Genomic DNA, 21,450 nt, shown 5'->3' with positions numbered 1-21,450 from the left:
ACTCGGATATGATCTATTTAATAATCATATCAAATTTAACAACTCATATATATTTATTCATGTCATATTCATGTCAAATAATCGAATCGTGGCAAATTTTGTGAGCTCTAATCTACCAAGTGACTTAGCCTTCCAAACAAATGTAACGAGCGGTCACACCTTTTTACTTGAACCTCATGGTGAGCTAAGCGTGCGGAATGCGGCTGCCAAAAGTCGATGGCCACGCACCCTTGCATAACAACAATGTATTATTTTATTGGACTTTTTTTGGGGGTGGGGGGGGGGGGGGGGGGGTTTTTTTTTTAAAAAATTAATTATATAAAATAGTATTTTTTAATTCTAAATTTTTGTAGAAAATTATAATTTTTTTTTTCTTGAGTACGCTTCGTAGTCTGTTGTATTTTGAATACTCAAGTTGAAGAATATATTTAAATTTCCTTCTAAGTTCTAATGTTGGATCTTATGATAAAAAATTTTCTAAATTATAGTTTCATACTCACTCCTCAAAAAAATTATAGTTTTATACTCTCCTCCTTCCCAACTACCGCACCTCTCACCAACTACCACCACTCTTCCAACAAATTGAAGACAATGACATCATCATCATACCAACAAGAGTTTCCGCAAACTCAGAACTTCGGCTTCTTCTGGGGTCACATTTGTCTTCTTCAGATTCTTTCCTAGAATGTCAACTTCCATCAAGCAACCTCAAGTCATCACTTGCAAAGGTAAATCACATTTGTAAGCAAAAATGAGACATACCCATCTTCTTGTTTTTCATTTTTATTTGATTATTATTACTTATAACTGTTGAATATTGTGAGAAACAGCTGCGGTTGCATGGGGAGCTGGACAACCGCTGGTGGTGGAGGAAGTTGAAGTGAACCCGCCGCAGCCGGAGGAGATTAGAATCAAAGTTGTTTGCACCTCTCTCTGCAGAAGTGATATCACTGCCTGGGAGACACAAGTACTTACTCTTGCTTTTTGGGCTTTTGCTTTTAGTGTGGATTGAAATCAGTTCTGTATCTGCCTTCTTGGTGCTTGAAAATTAAAGAAGCAAATACAGATGGGGTGTTTTGTTGTTAAGAATTATTGGGCTTCTATTGAGTATGCATCATAGTCTGTTTTGTACTCATATTTTGAATGCTCAAGTTGAAGAATATATTTAAATTTGCTTCTAATGTTGGATCTTATGATAAAAGTGCTTGATTGAGTAGGATAAACACCTGCTTTTCATTCCCAAATGCATTTGGTTAGCAAGATGATATGCATTGTGTATGTATCTAACACAACGCATTTTATTTATACAGGCTATATTTCCTCGAATATTTGGCCATGAAGCATCAGGGTATCTCCTACATCTTTTTCACTTGTAATTTAAACTTATTGGGTTTACTGAAGGCTTGAGGATAGTTATACTGATGTCCTATCTAAAGTGTAGGATGTTTCTGGAAAGCACTGAACCCTGCATAAACTAATTTTAATTGGACATTCTAAGAGTTTGGTCTATGAGTTAGATGCCATATATTGGGTGAAAGTTGAACATAAATGTATCATGCTTTTACATTTGTGAGACTGAGGGAGAGTCATAGCAAATCAGTTGTGTCATTGCCCGCAAAGTCAAAGATAGTTATGTTTTCTTATGCAATAAGGATTAAATCAGAGTATGTAAGACTTAGAGACCACGGATGATTGCTTAGTGTATGGTGCTATTAGCAGTTCAATAGCTGTAGATGGTTTAATGCTTCTTTTTATCTTATGAGAATGCATTTTGTATTGAGCCAGTGGCCACAATGTTGTAGGATTGTTGAAAGTGTCGGACCGGGAGTCACAGAATTCAACGAGGGGGAACATGTGCTTACAGTATTTATTGGAGAATGCAAGACATGCAGACAGTGTAAATCTGATAAAAGCAACACGTGTGAAGTTCTGGGATTGGAAAGGAGAGGTGTGATGCACAGTGATCAGCAGACACGCTTCTCAATTAAAGGAAAGCCTGTTTATCACTATTGTGCTGTTTCAAGTTTCAGTGAGTATACCGTGGTGCATTCTGGATGTGCTGTCAAAGTTAGCTCAATTGCACCACTTGAAAAAATATGCCTTCTGAGTTGTGGACTATCTGCAGGTAAAATTTCAAGCTATGCTGCAACATCCCAATGGTCTGAGACTTCTTTCATTTCCATACGCAGAATGTTTCTTTTGTTTGTTTAAGTCAGAAAGTTCAATGAGTAAAAAAATGTGGGCACATATATTTATGAGCGCTTATTTGTGTGACTGAGGATGTAATTCTTTGTCCCGGGCGAGTGTGTTTGTTAACCAAGACTATATTTTAGGTCTTGGAGCAGCGTGGAATGTGGCAGATATATCAAAAGGATCAACTGTGGTGATTTTTGGTCTTGGAACTGTAGGCCTTTCTGTAAGTATAGGGATAATTATGAAAATCCGTCTTTACATATTCAAACCATTTGCATTCAGCTATTTTTTAGGACAAATCTGAACCAATAATCTATCAGGTTGCACAAGGTGCAAAAGCCAGAGGAGCGTCTAGAATTATTGGCGTTGACACTAACCCTGAGAAATGTGAAAAAGGTATTTTTGGGTACTTCTGTTCTGTATTCTTTGATTTTCTACTACATAGCATAAGACTTTTTAGTTGATGATGGTCTTCTGTCATGGTTGCAGCCAAAGCTTTTGGAGTTACAGAGTTTCTCAACCCAAATGATAATAATGAACCTGTTCAACAGGTATTACCATTTAGTCTAGTTAGCAGCAACAGTTTAGCAACTTTTTAACAAAATAAAGAAAAAATTTGTATGAGTACATAAGAAGTGCATTAGTGAGACACAAAGTGGTTATCTCTACTTTTTAATCTAGTTCTTTTTCGCTCCCAAAAAACAAACAAGGGACTACTCAGCCTTATCACCAGTGGTAATAAGAATTCAGATCCTATTGAAGAAGCTATTTATAGTGTGTAATATGCAAGTATAACAAGGAAATGCAAACATGAGCTCTAATTTTGTGCCCTTCCATGTAGCATACTTGTGGAGACATGCAATTGCAGACACACTGATGTGCTGATGCAATGCACACCTGCAATACATAATTTAATAGAATCCTGAAGTTTGATCAACATTCTGTGTTTATTAACATTTCAGGTTATTAAGAGAATTACTGATGGAGGGGCAGATTACTCGTTTGAATGTATTGGTGATACAGGAATGATAACTACTGCTTTACAATCTTGCTGTGATGTAAGATCTATTAAATAAGCTGTTAATGTTTTGTTTTCTATTATAGGTGTTTTGTACACTACCTGACTTAAAACTTCTATTTGTTTTCTAATTTTTCTCTTAGGGATGGGGTCTTGCAGTGACTCTTGGTGTACCAAAACTGAAGCCCGAAGTAGCAGCACACTATGGACTGTTTCTAAGTGGAAGAACACTGAAAGGCTCTCTATTTGGTGGATGGAAACCTAAAACTGACCTTCCTTCATTAGTAAACAGGTATCTTAAAAAGGTAAGAAACACTAGAAAACCTTCTTGTGGGAATTGTGCTTAGTTAATAATTGCTTTTCATCTTAAACTGAAATGAAACAAATAACAATTACCAAGACGAAGTCGCGCAAAGGAAAGAAGAGAAAGAACAATAAGTCGAATTTGGTTCAAAAGGCTTCTTATATAATGGAATTTACATTCAGCCATTTACTGTCAAATATAAATCCACACGTCATACAGAGGCCTTGAAAGGAGTAGGTTTGCTGTGTAGTTCTTCTATAAGAAAAATGTTAGCAAAATGAAACTATTTCTATCGGGTATATGGTCATCCTGTTGAAAATTCTGATGGAATATTGCAGCCTTTACCAGCTTGTTGATCTTCATCCCCTGCCTTTTCAAATGAGCTTATGGAGCTACGATGTTGTATGAGACAAAATATCTTCGGAAGTACATTGAAAACCATCCTCAGGATATGGAATCTTTATCCTCTTAATGCTTAAAAGCCCAGAATCAAACTAAAGCCTAATGAAATGCTGCGAACCTAAGTCGGAAAAAGCACTCACTAAGAAAAATACGAATACATGCATGAATTTATTTATTTTTCCTTCCCCTGATGTGTGCATTGATTGGGCTCTAGAACAATTAGCTTGCACTTTCAAATTGTCAGAGAACATGTGTTTTGTTAACTTCATGATGTATTATCATGTAGGAGTTCATGGTCGATGAGTTTATCACCCATAATCTCCTGTTCGAGGATATCAATCAAGCTTTTAATCTCATGAAAGAAGGGAAATGTTTGCGCAGTGTAATTCATATGCCGAAATAGTTATGTTTGGGTTATCGAAACCAAGAAATAGAGACCAAACAACACTGTGGTCAGATGGATGAATGCACAAGTGATAATGCACAGCATTTGTGGAGATCTATGAGAAGTATGTAGCTCTGTTCTTTTTCCAGAGAATTTGTTGCTTTCTTCTGTTTATTGTATTTAGTAAGCCTCAACTCTAAATGTTTTGATGTATCCAAGTTAATAAAAATTGATAAAATATTTTCGTCAATGTCTGTTTATTTTCTCAAATTAGAGTTGTTTTTGTATAATTAGATTGAACCTTGAAGTTGAAGGAGGTGAATAAAAATTACTCTAATTGATTTTTATTGAGTTGTGATTACTGAATTTATCTTTTATTCGAGAACAAAAATTGAGTTAAAATAAAAAAAAATGGATTAGAGTGAAAAAAAAAAAAAAAAAAAACTTATTTGATATTTGTCCAATAAATGGGTTAAAGAATCACTCTTATTGCACAAGGCAAGTTTGGTAGTTTATAAAATACAAATTGAGTTTAGTCAATGATGTAATAGACCAACGGTTGTGCTGTGTTGTAAACTAATCACATGATATCACGTGATTAATTAATTGTGGCATCAAAAGCTCCTAATAATTTGGTGAAAAAGCATGAGTTCAGAAGGATGTTTGGCATATGATTCATCGAACAAGGCTTCCTCCTTAGCTGACCTACCTCCAATATCCAGGCTTTGTACATGTAGTTATTAGGTGAGGAAGGTGAGGACTTCTCAACCCGAAAAGGCTCCTTTGAATGACGAAGCATTTCTATAAAAGAACAAAAGTCAACAAGCAACTCAACTTTGTCAATAAAGAGGCATCAGAATTTCACCATCACCCTTCTTATTGTATCCATGCAAAGTTTTCAGATATTGCTTACTTGAACAAAAAGTGGAAGCAGTTGTTTCTTCTTTCTTTTTTAGTAATGGCAGATTATCAGAAAATTCATCCAGTGATGGATGTTGAAGCTGCAGCATCAACAAAAGAGAAAGGCAGCAGTTCACATCAACAACAAAATCCTCCACAACGAAGCATTCCAGTAATGCATCCAAACCCACCAAAGAAAAGCAGAAGCTGTTTTTGTAAGTGCTTTTGTTGGACTGTAAGCATCCTGGTGCTTCTCTTGATCATCCTTGCAGCCATCGGAGGCATTCTTTATCTTATTTTCCAGCCAAAACTTCCCAAATACTCAGTTGACAGCTTGAGAATAAGGGATTTGAGGCTCAACTTAGACTTGACACTGTATGCACAATTCGACGTAAAGATCACAGCCAACAATCCAAACAAGAAAATCGGAATTTACTACGAAAAAGGAGGAAAACTCAGTGTCTGGGATGAAAGAGCTAAGCTGTGTGAAGGGTTCTTGCCGAAATTCTATCAGGGTCATCAAAATGTAACAAAGCTAGACGTGGCCTTAAACGGCCAAACACAGTACGGAAGCACTTTGATGAAAGCAATTCAAGAACAGCAACAAACAGGGAGAATTCCATTAGATCTCAAAGTTGATGCTCCAGTGGCAATCAAACTTGGAAAGTTGAAGCTGAGAAAAGTGAAGATTTTGGGTCAATGCCTGCTGGTTGTGGATAGTTTATCAGCTAACAACAAGATCAGCATTAAAGCCAGCAATTGTAGCTTCAATTTGAAGCTTTAAATTTGTATCTCTTTTTCATTTCTTCATTTTTTTCAATTTCCCCATTATTTTTGGCTTGGAAACTCATTTTTACCAGGTTCATGATAGTTTTTTTTCCTCTGTATTTCCCTTTGCATTTGCATTATTTGTGTATTTATTTATTTGCCTTTCATCATATCAATGCAATTTTCTTTCATCAAAACACTGCAATTTCAAGATGGTTTCGACAGTAACAAATGATGGTGAATTTCTTCAAAATTTACCTAACAAAAGCAACTTGCAGTGCAAGTAACGTGTGGATTTCAGTTTGTTGAATAGGAGCATACGTGGAGGCAGAAAGAAAACAAAACATGAGAAAGTTTATAGTATCTAAACCATAATTATTAATCCTTTGCTTGTACAAGATTTCAACGGCCATCACAATCATTCTGCCTCAAAAAATGTATTTAGAAACAAACCTTTCATATAAAAAGCTGAAAACTATTCTTCAAGATATTCCAATCTGTCGAATTGCCCTCACAAATGCTACATGAGACGTAGTGCATAGACAGGGCAGTCCAAGAAACAGACTTGTTCTTCTATCCCAGCTAAGTGAATGGGAAACCGATCTTGCAATTTCAATGACCATCGGACAGAAACCTGTTTCAATTTTTTATTTCAATTAGGGCAGGGTATTTGATACATAATCCTCCTCTTGCGATGAACTATACAGTTACAACAATGAGCAACCTTATCAAGCAAAACATGAGCAGAAATGCAGTGTAGCAATCACGTGGGTACGAAATATAATATTATAATAAGAACTATGTTTTGTTACCTATAACAGCTCTCCAGGAAACCATGTCATTATACAGTCCCGATACCATGCATGGACTAATCACCAGTTAATGCCCTCGGTCGATGCTCAATGGTACAAAGAGACATCCCCGTCTGTGAAACTGCTCTTACAAATGCCATATTGGCAGTCAAAGTTGAAGCACGCCAGTGATCACCAGTTCCGAAAACAACCTTGTTCTTCAAAGCCAGCTTTCTAGTGGTTGGAAGGCCCACCATGCGTACAGAAGGACTATCATGCACAACCCTGTTCAATCATAATTAGTGCAGTAAATGATGAAAATGATTGCTTTGGGATTAATTGATAGACACAACAAATGTACTGGCGCAACCCTAATCAGTTCAATTCATGATGTCAATTGAACTTGGAATTGAAATCACAACAATTATGTCTCATTTTCCTGTGCCACAATCAATCCAAGTATTGAAACCAAACTAAAAATCTAATCTGTCATGAGTTCCTGTTTTCTTCAACAATAAATTGTGAAAACAGTTGTAAGGCTTGTGCTAGCTGGGTTTCATCATAGACAACAATGATATTAAGATTTGAAGTCAGCATCAAAGAAATTTGATTTGGAGGAACATTATTTGTGGTCGTTGAGTGTTTCCTCCTTTGGTGGTATTTAACGTTGGAAGCATATAAAAACTGGAATCTAGGTGAAATAAAGATACCTCAGATTGAAGGCAGTTCTTTGCAACTACCACGCTTTCACAAGCTATTTTCAAGTTTATTGAGTCCAGTTGAATATTCTATTTTTTATCATTAGTCCTTCGGCTATGAAACCAAACAGGGAACCAAACAGAGACTTTGCAAGGATGAAGACTAGGCATGGAAGCGATCTCATACTTTGCATTTCAGTTGGGGACAATTTGCAAAATTCAACTCAAGAAATCAAACTTGTTCTGAACTCTCTCTTCTTTGTCTCAATAAGGCTTGTTTCAGCTACCTTGGTTTTTTGGCATTGTCTTCACTTTTGACTTCAAGGTCTCCTAAACGTGATCAAATAGTTCGTATCAAAGGCATAGATAAGAAGCGTCCAATTATTCAAAAATAGCAAAAAGAATGTGTTTTAGGCCACCAGCCTTGTTCAGATAGGAGCATTAGAAGTTCAGAGTTGATTAATACACAAAATATCAACATCCAAATATGCAAAAAATGCAAAAATATTGTGTTTTAGGCTACCAATCTTGTTTAAAGCAGGGAAGACTGGTTTAGCATTGATGGATTTACAGAATATTTTTACCATTTCTGTCTACGTAGATGATACCTATATTGCGTCTCTAAAACTATTAATCATATTTAGGACACCTCAAAGACAAAAAGCAGGGATTGCAAAAGGAAACAAAGGAGCTCAAACTAACCTTACTACGGCAAAGAAGAGGTAGCTCACTGTTGAAAAAGCTCAATTCATTGACCTGAATTTTGGCAATTATCACTAACTAAAATTAGATAGAAAGGACCAGCTCAATGCCAAGCTTGGCCTTGATCCCCATCCAGTAGCTGTTTACTTTCAAAACCAATGTGCATGAAACAAGAAAATTACATTATTAAAATCCCCAGTTTTTTTAATACTCCCGACTTCAAGCATCACAAAGGGCAATGCTTACATGTATTGTGGACTTAGAATTCAACGACAACCAAATTATGTAAGCTTCAGCGTTTCATAGTCACTTCTGACATCAATTTTCCACCCAACATTTTTCCTTGGCTAAATGGTTCAAGAAAGGTACAAGTGCTCAGAGAACTCACATGAGGCACTTCAGTAATTCATCAGCTCTCAACTTTTCATTAGGCCCTCCACACATCGACACTAACTCCTTGAATTCAGAAAGCACACTTTCACATATTATACCCTTTTTTCCAGCTATTACACCACCCAATTCCTTATCGATTGGTGTTTGAATTTCAGACAGTGCCTGGCAAGCAGTCAAGATAACCTTCGGTAAGCTGAGTTTTATATCATACTAATGCGTACAATCTTCAATAGGTAAAAAATAATAATAATAAAATTACGAGTAAAAAAGGATATAGTTGTATGCTGAAGAATTATATATGGCAGAAAAGTAGACTTATTTCTTAACAGAACATTCAACAAATAATTGTTACTCAAAATTAAATGCAAATAATTACAACCAACAATTACAAGCATTGAGGAAAAACACTGCAGAAAAAGATGAAAAGTAAAATACAATGAGGGGAAGAGGACAGAAAGGGAAGTTTATCTACATTCTTGTTAAGCAAAGCACCTCAAACTCATGCCTTTAAGCTTCATTTCATATGAAAAGCAACTTGACTATTACCACAAATCCAATGAACATACTAGACTGGGACTTAATAAAACTATCAAAGACAATAGATAAAAGAACAACTTCCCAAAACAGGTTGCACAGAAGATTGGACTTCTCAGTTTAATTTTAGAAATAATATTACATGCTGCATATCTTTAAACAGCCAATGGATTTACTACTTTGCCCTAAGGTTGCAACTTTAAAAGCTTTTAAACCTTTATCATGATATGTCACTATATCAATAACTGATAATTTCTTACTTTGCACTCAAATCACCCCTTATATAGTGAAGTACACATTTTGTCTCGTTTCAAGGCTTAATTCCTATTCATATAAATAGAACTCAGACAACTCATCCATTATTCTCACTGAAAGACCTACCAAATGAACATTTTGCAATAACTGCCCTTAAATGGTGGGGTCTGTGTTACTTAGCTAGTAAATTCTACTATTGTATAATATGGAATCTAGGGTCAAAACTATGCACAATACAAAATCTTGTTTGAGCAATGGAATAGAGCTACATCATTATGTATAGCCCATAAGCCATATATCATTTTGTCAAAGGCTGAAAACATCGGCTGAATAAAGACAGTGGAAGATAAATTGAAAAAGATCTAATTGCATGAAATTGCAATCTTAAGCCAAGAACACAAGATGGAACCATTTTCCAGCATTTGAAACTTGATAACATCTACATTCAAACAATAATATAGATCATCAGAACTTAAAAACAACTCACCTGAGCAATAACAAACTGAGTGTTTCCCTTAAACCGCTGCCTCAGTTCAATATCTGGTGTTGCCAAAAGTTTTTCCGCACAACCGTTACTGATACCCGAGACAAGAGCAATCAAAGCTGTGGTATCAAAGTTTATAAGATTGCCCTCATTCAGCAAATGATCCAGCTCAACCTCACAACAGAATTTCATTTGTGATAGAAGAGAGCCAAAAGCAGCACCCAAGCTTACTTTCTTATTCTTTTCTTGAAGAGTAAAACCCGGTACATCACCAACTGAGTGTTTAACACCACATTCTGAACTAGAAGCAGCACTCCCGCAAAAATTAAGCTTTATTTCAAGCATGCATGCATCACGAAACAATCTTGAAAGCACATTCACCCACCCATCTTCTACTTCCTCAAAAAATTCAAAATCCGACAGATTAAACTCAGCGGCCCCATATTCACCGATCAGACGATCATTCACAAACTCTCCAACTCCATTGGAGAAAAACAGAACAACTGAACAAGGTTTCAACGAGGGTGAAGACACAGCCGCAGCCAAAACTTCCTCAACTCTCAACTTCAAACCCTTACCCTTATCAGACCCATCCCATGAAACATAACGTGGGTTTCTATCTGATACAATAATCCAAACTGGTGTTTTATAAAGCGTACAAATTATATCGACATGTACAGATTTAAACCCATTCTTGATCGACTTACAAACACGAGAAACCCCAGTTATAAAAGGCTGCTGAAGAATATAAACTACAGACTCAAGGTGCCCAATATTGGAACTGAAAAAAGAGTACATAATAAAAATTATTTTCAAAAAATAATAAAAAATTACAATCAATTAATTCAATTAATAAATGAAAATGAAGATTTTAGAAATAGCACCTTACAGGGATCGGAGAAGAGAGGCGAGAGAGATAATTGAGCTCAGAGTTGGCTAATTTGAAAAGGGTTTTCTTGCATGATTCTGGGATTTTTGTTGAAGAAGGTAATTTTTCGATTCTCTTGATCACGCCTTTGCATCTTTGCTTTAGTGCTTCTATTTCCTCCATTAGCGTTCCAGTTGAAGGGAAGAAAGGAAGAGAAAGGCTCTTAAGAAAAATGAAAAGGATAATTACACTTGGCCGCCTTATATTGTTTGCTTTTATTATTTAAAGCCCTAATATTTATTTAATTATTTATTTTATTATACTGTCGATGTTTAAACACTAAGTTATTTATTTATTATATTGTTGATGTTAAAACACTAATTAAAAAAAATCTTTTGGATTTTTTATTATTTTCTCTTATTTTTAATTTGGAGTTATGAGTTTGTCAAAAATTAAAAAAATTATATATTAAGAAATCATTTATATTTATGACGGTAAAATATGAGAACGTCTAAATTATAATATCAAGGATATAACAAATAATTTAAATAAATTAAAGACTTAAGTAACAAATGTTGGACCAAATAAAAAGAAAACAAATTATTTTGTATGTTCTTAAAGATTGGTGATATTTTAAAATGGCCTATAAATTATCTATCATTATTGAGCCCATTTCTTAATATAATATTCCACTTACATAAGCACTCCTTTATGTAGTAGAGATTTTTCCGTTCTGTTCCTTTTTTTTTAATGGCCTTACGTAATATATAATTTATCTCTTTAGGTATTGTATTAATAGTATATTAAATATTTGTAACTCGAGAACAAATTTATTATATAATTAAATTTTTTTAAAAAAATCTACTGTTATAATTATATGTGCTATAATTCTTAATCACTTATACCGTGTCAAGTGAAAATAGAAAGAAAACACTTTAAAAATAAATTTAATGAGCTCAACTCCTCTAAAAATTGAAAAAAAAAAATGGATCACTTTTAACAAATGCGTCGCGTACTTATTTTAGGTAGGCACTTGACGTACTAACTAAAAAGATTAATTAATTTACAATCATGAACGGTGGAGATCGGATGGGAAAAAATTTAAATATCGCGCCATTGCGATATTCGCTTTGTAGTTTGTACTTTTCAAATTTAATAGAAAAATCAATCAAGATTCAACATTAATTTGATCTATTCAACATCCCCTTTTAAGTTCCAACCAAAATTTTTAATTTTGCATGTTAAGTGATAAGAGAAAGACAAGACTTTAAAAATACATTTCATGAGTTTAACTCCCAAAAAAAAAAAAAAGATCGCACATAGCAGAATGCATCGCATACTCATTTTAGGGAGGCACATGATGTGCCAAGTGGAAAGATTAAATAAATTTACACTCATGAATAAGGATGGCAATTGTACTCCCAAATCCATAAACCCATCCAAACCCGCCCGCCAAAACTCGCTCATTACGGATAATTTTGCAAGTTGCGGGCGAATTTGGTATTATAAATTGAAACCCGCACTTGGATGCGGATGAGTTTGGTATTAGCCCAATATCCGGCAGATACCCGCATGGATATTCATGGATATTCGCTAGACCCGTAATATTTTTTTTAATATTTTTAATTTAATTTTAATTGAAAAATATTTAAATCTAAAAAATATATAAAGAAAATATTACAATTATGTAAAGTGCCAAATAATCAAAGTGTTTTTGTATGGTTTATTTTTCTTTAACTTAATGAATGAATTATTTCATTATTATAATTTTTTCTTCGAAATAATAATTGAAAAGTATTATTCTTTGGAAAATATTAATCTTAATCATTATCATAGGCATCATGGTGCTAATGATAGTGAATGAATGAAGATATTCTCTCGAATCTTGTGTTGAATGATAATATAAAATATAATTGTTATTTTTAGATACTAGTTTGTGATTTTTTTTAATGGATTTGTGTATTTTATACTTAAATTTGATAATTTGTGTTGGATTGATATTGAAATTTTAATTTTTCATGTACATTGGTTAAATTTAAAATAAAATTGAGTATGTTATGTGGAATTTGAGGTTATTATTGTAAATTTATATATTGAACATTTGTAATTTTAAATGTACAAACCTGCAAAAAATCCGCCGGATATCATTGCGAGTTTGGTAATTGTCAAAACCCACAACGGGTGGGTTTTCTTAAAAAAAATTAAAATCCGCTGTGGGTTGAGAGTGGGTTTGGTAATTTAAATTTTGTGCGGGTTTGGATTTGGTAATGGTAAACCCGATGTGGGTGGTATCCATTGCCATCCTTACTCACGAATGGTGGAGATTGGATGGAAAAAAAAAATTCAAATCTCGCGCCATTAAGATATTTACTTTGTAATTTTTAAATTTAATTGAAAAATCAATCCATATTCAATTTGATACCGATTCGATTACCCCTTTCAACCATAAAAAAATGTTATTACTATAAAGAAACCTTATGGGTAATTAGTCTTCGTTCTCCCTTGAATTGAGAACTATTTTCCTGGCTAAAATGATATTCTGAGCACATAAACACAAAACCTGGTATTTAAGGAAAAAAGTTGGAGAAGAAAACAATATATATGGGTTTTATTTTTTTCCATCTAAATTGAAATAAAACTGATAATCGTCTAAATGCATGTCAACACAATTAATAAAAATGTTAAAAGATCTTTCAATAGATTAAGAAAATTCAAATCATGACAGTAATCATAACATCTTTCAAAGGCAATCACATCACAATGATCGATTAAAAATATTGAAAAGGTGCATAAAATAGATTTATTCATCGAATTGAAGTACATCAACTTCGAGAGATGTAGAAGCTAACAACTTAAATATCATCAAAATAAAACATATAAATTAAGACATAACACACACACACACACATATATATTAATCAAGGATAAAAAGGATTAGGCCAAAGATTGTTGTTGATGGTATCCGCAAATGGCTGCATCACTTCTTCCCCACCAAACCCGAAATGCTGTTGTGGAGGAGTACTCATCAAGTCAACAAGCCATTGCTGCTTCTGCATAGCTTCCATGTTCATCTGACCATCAAAACCGAATGACTTCTCCACTTGTTGCGAGGGCTCCTCATTTGATGGACGAGCCATTGCGGCGATATTGTTTAGGGTTTCCATCCTCCTGCAAATTTCCCGAATGTTGTGCTCGATCTGCAAGCCCAGATCATTCAAACCTATCATGTTCATGTTAAGAAAAACATTTGATCCAGTTAGGCTCTGGAACATGACTCGCTCCATCTCCTTTTCGCGGTTGTCTTTGCGTTGTTTCTTGAGCTGTTCATAGGCCTTGGCAATCCTTTGCTTCAAGAAACTGTCTTGACTCACCATCTTCTTGCTTTTCTCCATCTCCGGCATCTTCTTGAATCGCGAGAGGACGCGTTGGACCCCCAGAGGGGAAGGCCAAATTTCAGGCTGATCGTCATAGGGACTGAAAATGATAGCACACACATCAATCCCGCATAAGGTTTTAAGCTCACTCACCTTCTTCAATAGGCCTTTCTTTCTTTTCTTGAAGGTTGCTTTTCTCGCTGAATCATTAGATATGTAAGCAAGTTTCACCTTCTTTCTTGTCATGCCTGAGGAATAATAATGGAAATTAAAAAGAGATAAAGTAATATGAAATTATTGTAGCTTTTTTCTATTGTGTTATCTTGCCCTTGACAGCTTATGCTATATATAGAGTTTAAGTCTTGAAGAGATGCCATAATAGCATTAGTAAGTTGTATATATCCTTGTTGTACACATTTATGACACTTAAATTGACAAACTACTAAATAAGGCGCTATCCTCTTTTTTTTTTTTCAATTAGTCTCTTCTCGATAAATTCTAAATACGTCAAAGATGATACAATTAACTAATACAGATAATATGTATAAATGAATTTAATATATTCACTATTCGCGTGGTACATTTTAAAAATAAATATATGCATATAACAATATCATTTGTTTGTCGTGGAATTGACATAATATCTTTTATGTATTTTAAAAATTATAATTTTTTTATGTATATAATTTGAAAAGGAGAGTCATTATTATATTTTATGCAAATGCCAATTTTTTTTAAAAAAAATGGTACCGTAAAATTGCATTGATTATTAATTATTGAATCAACAGTTATGACGAAAATTTTTATCTAAGGAATATTGTGTAAAATTTGAATTTATTTGTCAAGATAGGGAGGTCTTCAAATCATTGCAATTATAACAATGGATTTGATGAAATCTAGGGCCATAGGCATTAAGGTGGTAAGGTCATTATGATTTAATTTGATGAGTTGGTAGGTGTTTTTTTGGTTTCTCTGACATCAGAGGACTTGTCATCTTATAAGTGATAGAATCTAAAATTGAATAATATGTAATCATTTTCATTACATACAGATAGATAACGTATGTAATACACATATGGAAGAATTAGTGTATTTTTGTTGTTTTTAGGAATGAAAAAAAATATTTGCATTCAAGTTCATTTATGGAGACAGAAAGATTTCCAAACATTCATAGTTGTTCAAACAAAGATTTACTTTATTCTAAAAAGAGCTAACATTCGGTTGATATTATATTATGTAGACATAATATATAGTTTATATATCACAAGATGTCACTCATTGATATGTCTGTAAATTTAGCACATTAATATTGATTGTTTTAAAGTCAACTGATACACTACTCGTAATAGTTAGCGATAGGTGACAATGACTTAATTAGGATTTTGTAGGTGCATGGATTTATACCGATAAATCTTAATTACCACGCATTAATTTTAATGTACAACTACAATACTATACTGTGAAATAAAAATTTTGAATGTAGAATTAAGATTGATAATGTTTGCTAAATATGTTTTTTAAATTATTTTCAAAAATAGTAAAAAAAAAAAAGGGTTAATTTTGTCTTGCCCCCAAATGTTTCAACATTTTTCACCGAGTCCCCAAATGTTTCAATAATACTCACTCCACACCCAAATCCGTTATTTTGACCGTTTATTCTAACGGTCAAAGGGCAAATTTAGAAATTCATATCCTAAATATTATTTGATGATGATAAATTAAATTTATTTGATAATTTAATTGATGGAATTATTATTAATTACCTTTAAATAAAATTTTTTAATGTAAACATTAATTATTAAATTAACATTTTATCTCATTTTATTTTTCTCTAATTCAAGATAAGGGGTATTTCGGATATTTACTTAAATTTCAAATAGCTCCGTTAAACATAACGGTCAAATTAACGGAATTGGGTGTGGAGTGAGCATTGTCGAAACATATGAGTGTGTGGCGAAAAATGTTGAAACATTTGGGGGCAGGACAAAATTAACCCAAAAAAAAATTATAAACTTTTCATCAAAGGCCACCTAAGCTTCCAACTCACGAGTTCGACTTTAAAGAGTTTACTGAAAAATCACATCTTCCCAAAGCCCGACTCGTCTGTAAGTCCAGCTTCTGAGTTTACAGGTCCGGCCCATTTGACACATCTTGCAGACTTTAGGAAATAACATAATAAGGGTGTGTTTGGTTGAAGCTATAGGGCTTGCTCGGTACGGAATGCATAAGATTTAACAAACTTTTGTTATGTCTTTCTCTTTGGAATCAAAACCCATTAACGGTTAGTGTTTTTGCAAACGCAGGTGAATTTGATTTGATGGGTACTGAAGAAGAAGTCTCAGTCGAGCAAGCGGCTGCGGCGCGGCGAGAGAGGCTCAAGGCTTTGAGAGCTGCTCAGGAACTGCTAAGCGCCGGGGACGATGACTCCGGTCAGGCTGATGATAATAATAAGGCCACTGATGATGATGATGATGATAATGATAACGAAGATGCTGAAGATTTGTTAGTATCTTAATCTTATACTTAACCTACTACGCCTCTTGATTTGCAGTTTATATTGTGTGTTATTATTATGCAATTTGTTGTTGCGCATGGAAATTTATGATTAGGTTGCTAATTTGGTTCTTTTTAATTTAATTTTAGTTTGGTTGATGGTATCTGTTTATATGTTTTATTATGGTATAAAAACCCAATTGTAGGAATATAAGAATGAAAAATAGTTGATATATTTAATTTTTCCCCGCCATGCGTGTTTCTTGTCAAAGCATTGTTCCTATGTGAAATTGTTAGTGGACACCGTATGATTTGTTTCGTTTGTGTGATTCTTGGAAGTGCTATTTAATCTCACATCAGATTTTTTTTTTTTTTCCCTGAAAAGAAAAGAAGCCATCAAAGCATGTCGCATTGATATGTCTATGCGAATTCAATTTATTTTCATCAGAGCTTGACATGGGCTCTCACTTGCTTTCTCTGTTACTTTTTTTTCACCTGTATTTGATAGTATAGACAATTAGACATGTAGTATACGATGTCCATATTGCAGTAGAAACTCATGTGCATCTCTTAGTCTAGAAATCTGCTTAGATGTACAAAATATAACTTAACATGTATAATTGCTATTTGCAGTAATCTCAGCATGAAATTTAGAAATTATGTTCCTCATGATAAGCAGCTTCAGGAAGGTAAGGTCACTCCGCCAGAACTACCAAAGTTCGAGGACCCAGTTGCAGCTGCACCTCCACAATCAGAAAAGAAAGAGGTATCTCCCCCCCCCCCCCCCCCCCCCCAACCCAACCCAAAAGCAGTGACTTGCGTGTTTTCTTTTGATTGTATCCCTATTATAAGTTTACCGTATCCTTAATTTGGAGGTTTTTTAGGATCCATTTGTGAACATTGCTCCGAAGAAACCCAACTGGGACCTGCGAAGGGATGTGCAAAAGAAGCTTGATAAGCTTGAAAGGCGCACGCAAAAGGCAATGTTTACACTTATGCGTAAGTGATTCCATCTTTTTTTTAACATATATGACATAATCTTTGGGGCAATTATCCACCAACCACTTGTTTTTTCATCTTTTTTCAAAAATACACAATTCTTTTATTTTTTGGTTGAAATCCACCTGAAGTTACATTTCCTTACACCTGTCCACTTCCATCTGCACATTGTTATAACCTTGCTGCACCAGAGTAAAATTATAATTTCACATGCGGGTTTACAGCCTTTGATTAGGGGGGAAGGCAAAATAAAGACGATGCCTTCTACACCCAACCCAAGTCGGATCGTCATGTCTCTATCCTTTCACATGCTGCCAGGTGGCAATTTAAATAACCAACGGGACCTTAAAACCGTAGCCACTTGTCAGCTTAACTTGGTCATCAATTCTTCTTCTTCGCATTTGGAAGCTACCAACAGAAACCAAAGAATAGCATCACAAAAAATAACTGAGAGTACAACAACAGCGTAGATGCAAATTGTGGTGACTAATGGACGCTCCCACGTCAGCTTAACAGAGGCAATGGTGGTTTGGAGAGTGAAGCGTCTGTTGTTAACGACGGAGTAAGTGGAGTTAATGGTGGTTATAGCGGTGATGAGAGAGAAGAGATAGGAGGGAAAGAAATGGAGAAATTTGAGGCGGAGGAGGGAGAGGCCGTTGGCACGTGAAGCTTGCCACACGTGTCTTGATTTGAAGCGTGTGGGAGCATAGTCGCCGAGCCCTTTGAGGCTGTAGATGTGATTTTTGATGGCATGGCTGGAGAAGGAAAGGGAGAAGTTGAGAAATAATAGAGGCAGCACGGTGAGGGTATTTTTAATATTGTAATTTGGAAAGTGATAGCATATAAAACTGTAACTTTACATTCGGGGGTAAAAAGGTCATTTGTTGAATACTCCGTTAATTCTCTTAATGACATGCAAACGGAGGTGGAAGGGTGCAAGAAAATGTAACTTCGGGTGCAATTCAGCTAAAAAAAAAAATTTGTATTTTTGAAAAGCACGAAAAAACAAGTGGTCGGTGTATAATTGCCCTAATCTTTAATGTGTTCACACTTGCAAACATTGTTTTTTTTTTTTTTTTTTTTTAATCCACATTGCATATGATGGTGGAATGGAATGGTATGTTTGATATTCTTCCCTCATTATATTGGTTGCTAATTTCATTAAGCGAGACTACTTTTTTATTCTTATGCCTTTGTTATACTAGAATCTCGTTTATGACCCTTTCACACCTACTATGGACTTTGACTCATGAGCTTCCTCGGTCTTTCTTTTTTTTTCCCCTGTCCAGAATAATAACATAAACCCCTAACCATATGTAATGGGTACTGAACTAAGGACTGCTATTAGACCCTACACCTTTAATAGTGAGTAAAGTTTCATGAGATGTAATATTCCAAGGAGACGGTATCAAGCCTCTTTCTTGGAAATCTAGAGTTACACCATTGTTTGAGCAAACATATTGTGCATATTTGGCTTCTTATTCAGGTTGGATTTGATTGAAAAATTAACTTCTACATATGGGACAGTTTCCTCAATTACAAAAAAATATTGAGGAAAGAAGAAAACCTGCTTAAAGAAACAACTGAAGTAATTAATCAGATTGAAATAGATCTTAGGGGTGTTCAGTGACAGTTAAATATTCTGGGATTGGATTAGTTTAGGGTAGAATAATACCAATCCTACTTTTGGTGCCAAAAGTAGTATAGGATAAGTAATCCTAACATGAACAGTTTAAAAATCTGTACCAAGGGGACCCTTGGATAAAAAATTTAGAGCTAAAAATTATCCTAACATGCAATCATGGGATAAGAGATTCTTTTTTCTCTTGCTTCCGCCATGGCCGCAGCAAACTTCTAGACCAATTTCTCTTCATAAGCTTCAACTTTTGCTTGTTCAAGTTGGATTGCTTTAAGCGAAAGCATATATGGCCACCGAATGCTTTAGCTATGAAACTTAAGGTGGATTGATGATTGGAACTGAAGACTGAAATTTAATTAATGAAATCAATTGATTAAAGAATTAAAGAATTAAAGCTCTTTAGTGTTTCTTGTGAAAATTCCCCAAATTGTCAACCTCAATTAGACTCGAAACATAACCAAACCACAATTGGAAAAAAAAAATAACAATTCTTGTTTCAGGGTCATTTTGTCAACCATTGGTTGGGCATGCTCTATTCATGTTTCGCTACTGAGCATTTGATCCAGGACTGCAAATTGCTCTTGAATCCTATATACCCCTCTCCTGCATTAACCTTAATCGGTAGAAAATTTTCCAATGACACGACAACGGTTATAGCCTGTAGGTTTGTAGCTAATTAATTGATTCTTTTTGCTCATTAGCTAATTATATAGAGAAGAGGAAGAAATGAGAAAAAGAGAAAATAGATGAAAGGCAAGAGAAGAATTAAGAAAGAGGAAAACAAAAAGATTTTTAGAATATTTCTTCTTTCTTTCTTTTTCATTTTTCTTTAAGATATATTAGTGATTAGCTAATCCAATGACATACCTAAACAGAGGACAAAATTATTTATAGTTCAATTCAATGTTGCACCAAACACAGTATGAGGTTAATATCTAACCCATCCCATCCCATACTATCACATCCTATCCTATCATATTTCATCCTACCTCATCCTATCCAATCATGCATACCAAACAGCCCCTTAATGTCTATGGTAATCTTGTCCTTTGGGGCAGAATGGAGGAAAATTTTTTCCCCTTGCGACTTTGTGAGTGACAGTATGTAATTCATTGTCCTTTAAAGTTGTTGAGTTTCAGGGCTTTATTTTGACCATAATCCTCCTTTCCCCAACAAGCTACAAGCCAGGTATTTATTCTGGCTGGACACAAACAATGCATGTCTATGATGGGCATGGATAACCCTTACCTGTACTGAGCCCCAGAAACAGCCATCTTCCATCTCTACATTGAAACCTTTTTGGTCCAGTGGGGTTTAGGCATAAGCTTCCTAGTAGCCTCCCCTCTGGAGATCTTGCACTTTTAAAAGATCCCTTTTCAGTTTTGGTTATATAATTACCTTATTTGTTTACGGATGCTTGCTTTTTGTTGTTGCCCAAGTTTCCGGTGATATGGTCTAAAACATTTTGTCCCTTGAAGAAACTAAACATTAAAACTCCATGAATTCATGTGAAATTTGTTTTTACTGAGTTCACTGTCTTTTTCCACAGAGCAACAAGAAAAGGAAAAGCTGACGGCTGAAAATGAAGAAGGAAGTAGAATGGAAGATTAGAATTAGACCATGCTCAAGTGAGCAAAGATTCTGTTGAAGGAAGACTTCTGATTGTCAAGAGATAATTGAAAACCGTAGATATTTGGCCAATCAGAAAGAAAAACTCTGCATTTTTGCCGAAAAATCGGTTTATATCGTTCAGTTGTGAATCAGTTGATACCAGACTTCTTAACATGCCTGATTTCTGTTGCAGGAGATTATGTTCTAAGTTTAAAAAATGCTTTTATGTTTAAACGAGAAAAGTAGATTATGGCATGCAGTACAGGCTATACATGAACACTGTCTAGATTCTGATATTAGAGATTAAATACAATTACAGAAGTTTAAATGTAAGCGCTTGCTGCAAGTATTAGCTTATCTTTGGTTATTGCAACTTACATCTCTGCCATAGACTACTTCATGAAACCATAGTAGTCCCACTGTTCCACAATCCGTAACTTAATATCAAATTCGTAACGTTACCGGCAACCGAGTAGGAAGTGCTACATCAATGCAACAATTGACAATGCTTCATTATTATAACTAGTTTGTATTAGTGGATTCGGTATATAAGTTTTGCATCCATAGCATTACTCCTGTTTCTAATGTGCATTTTCCAAATGGGACGTTATGGGTATCGTATAGAAATGGCATAAAACA

General features: G+C 34.6%; 5 protein-coding genes across 9 annotated transcripts in view; 3 read left to right on the top strand and 2 right to left on the bottom strand.

Annotated features, from left to right (window-relative positions):
- Positions 1–442: 442 nt before the first annotated feature.
- Positions 443–4,552, top strand: LOC102625728 (alcohol dehydrogenase-like 6). The gene is made up of 10 exons (XM_006478085.4): positions 443–728; positions 831–967; positions 1,311–1,348; positions 1,803–2,125; positions 2,334–2,416; positions 2,514–2,589; positions 2,683–2,744; positions 3,156–3,251; positions 3,355–3,516; positions 4,204–4,552. Exons 1-10 carry the CDS (start codon positions 686–688, stop codon positions 4,318–4,320), a joined length of 1,137 nt encoding a protein of 378 aa, XP_006478148.2. The 5' UTR covers positions 443–685; the 3' UTR covers positions 4,321–4,552.
- Positions 4,553–4,771: 219 nt separating this feature from the next.
- LOC102625449 (NDR1/HIN1-like protein 6) lies at positions 4,772–6,095 on the top strand. Its single transcript, XM_006478084.4, has one exon. The coding sequence runs from the start codon at positions 5,090–5,092 to the stop codon at positions 5,984–5,986; it is 897 nt and encodes a 298-aa protein (XP_006478147.2). The 5' UTR covers positions 4,772–5,089; the 3' UTR covers positions 5,987–6,095.
- A 209-nt stretch (positions 6,096–6,304) lies between these two features.
- The window catches only part of LOC102624608 (uncharacterized), a 72,613-nt gene continuing 57,467 nt past the window's right edge, over positions 6,305–21,450 (bottom strand). The window contains exons 2-6 of one of the 4 annotated variants that reach the window (XR_008053185.1): positions 10,712–10,881; positions 9,831–10,608; positions 8,550–8,716; positions 6,783–7,046; positions 6,305–6,694 (exon numbers count right to left, since the gene is read on the bottom strand). Coding sequence is in view for 1 of the 4 variants with exons in the window: in XM_052437289.1 (XP_052293249.1) it covers positions 6,839–7,046; positions 8,550–8,716; positions 9,831–10,608; positions 10,712–10,878 (1,320 nt within the window). In the remaining 3 variants the exon portion in view is untranslated. Of the gene's footprint in view, positions 7,047–8,549; positions 8,717–9,830; positions 10,609–10,711; positions 10,882–21,450 lie in introns of all 4 variants that reach the window. The other 3 variants (XR_008053186.1, XR_008053184.1, XM_052437289.1) reach the window with 3 other exon arrangements.
- On the bottom strand, positions 13,614–14,370 carry LOC102607544 (agamous-like MADS-box protein AGL80). The gene has a single exon (XM_006478167.3). It carries the CDS (start codon positions 14,313–14,315, stop codon positions 13,614–13,616), a length of 702 nt encoding a protein of 233 aa, XP_006478230.2. The 5' UTR covers positions 14,316–14,370.
- On the top strand, positions 16,276–21,144 carry LOC102624120 (uncharacterized). 2 transcript variants are annotated; one of them, XM_006478079.4, is made up of 4 exons: positions 16,276–16,571; positions 17,196–17,328; positions 17,447–17,561; positions 17,786–18,621. In XM_006478079.4, the coding sequence occupies exons 1-4, from the start codon at positions 16,387–16,389 to the stop codon at positions 17,794–17,796; spliced, it is 444 nt and encodes a 147-aa protein (XP_006478142.2). In that variant the 5' UTR covers positions 16,276–16,386; the 3' UTR covers positions 17,797–18,621. The 2 variants fall into 2 exon arrangements, with proteins under 2 accessions (XP_006478142.2, XP_024953986.2); XM_025098218.2 differs by lacking the exon at positions 17,786–18,621 and adding an exon at positions 20,750–21,144 and having other exon boundaries at positions 16,277–16,571.

The sequence above is a fragment of the Citrus sinensis genome, chromosome 3 (genome assembly GCF_022201045.2).
Source record: "Citrus sinensis cultivar Valencia sweet orange chromosome 3, DVS_A1.0, whole genome shotgun sequence".
Taxonomy (NCBI): domain Eukaryota; kingdom Viridiplantae; phylum Streptophyta; class Magnoliopsida; order Sapindales; family Rutaceae; genus Citrus; species Citrus sinensis.
The sequence above is the reverse complement of the archived record's forward strand: the minus strand, read 5'-3'. Positions and strand labels throughout refer to the sequence as shown.

Excerpts from the sequence above, each read along its gene's own strand:
- LOC102625728 (XM_006478085.4), top strand. The coding sequence starts at position 686 with ATGTCAACTTCCATCAAGCAACCTCAAGTCATCACTTGCAAAG. Across the intron at positions 729-830 it reads TCAAGTCATCACTTGCAAAG|CTGCGGTTGCATGGGGAGCT; the intron begins GTAAATCACATT and ends TGTGAGAAACAG. Across the intron at positions 1,349-1,802 it reads TTTGGCCATGAAGCATCAGG|GATTGTTGAAAGTGTCGGAC; the intron begins GTATCTCCTACA and ends ACAATGTTGTAG.
- LOC102625449 (XM_006478084.4), top strand. The coding sequence starts at position 5,090 with ATGACGAAGCATTTCTATAAAAGAACAAAAGTCAACAAGCAACTCAAC.
- LOC102607544 (XM_006478167.3), bottom strand. The coding sequence starts at position 14,315 with ATGACAAGAAAGAAGGTGAAACTTGCTTACATATCTAATGATTCAGCG.
- LOC102624120 (XM_025098218.2), top strand. The coding sequence starts at position 16,387 with ATGGGTACTGAAGAAGAAGTCTCAGTCGAGCAAGCGGCTGCGGCGCGG. Across the intron at positions 17,329-17,446 it reads CACAATCAGAAAAGAAAGAG|GATCCATTTGTGAACATTGC; the intron begins GTATCTCCCCCC and ends GAGGTTTTTTAG. Across the intron at positions 17,562-20,749 it reads GGCAATGTTTACACTTATGC|AGCAACAAGAAAAGGAAAAG; the intron begins GTAAGTGATTCC and ends CTTTTTCCACAG.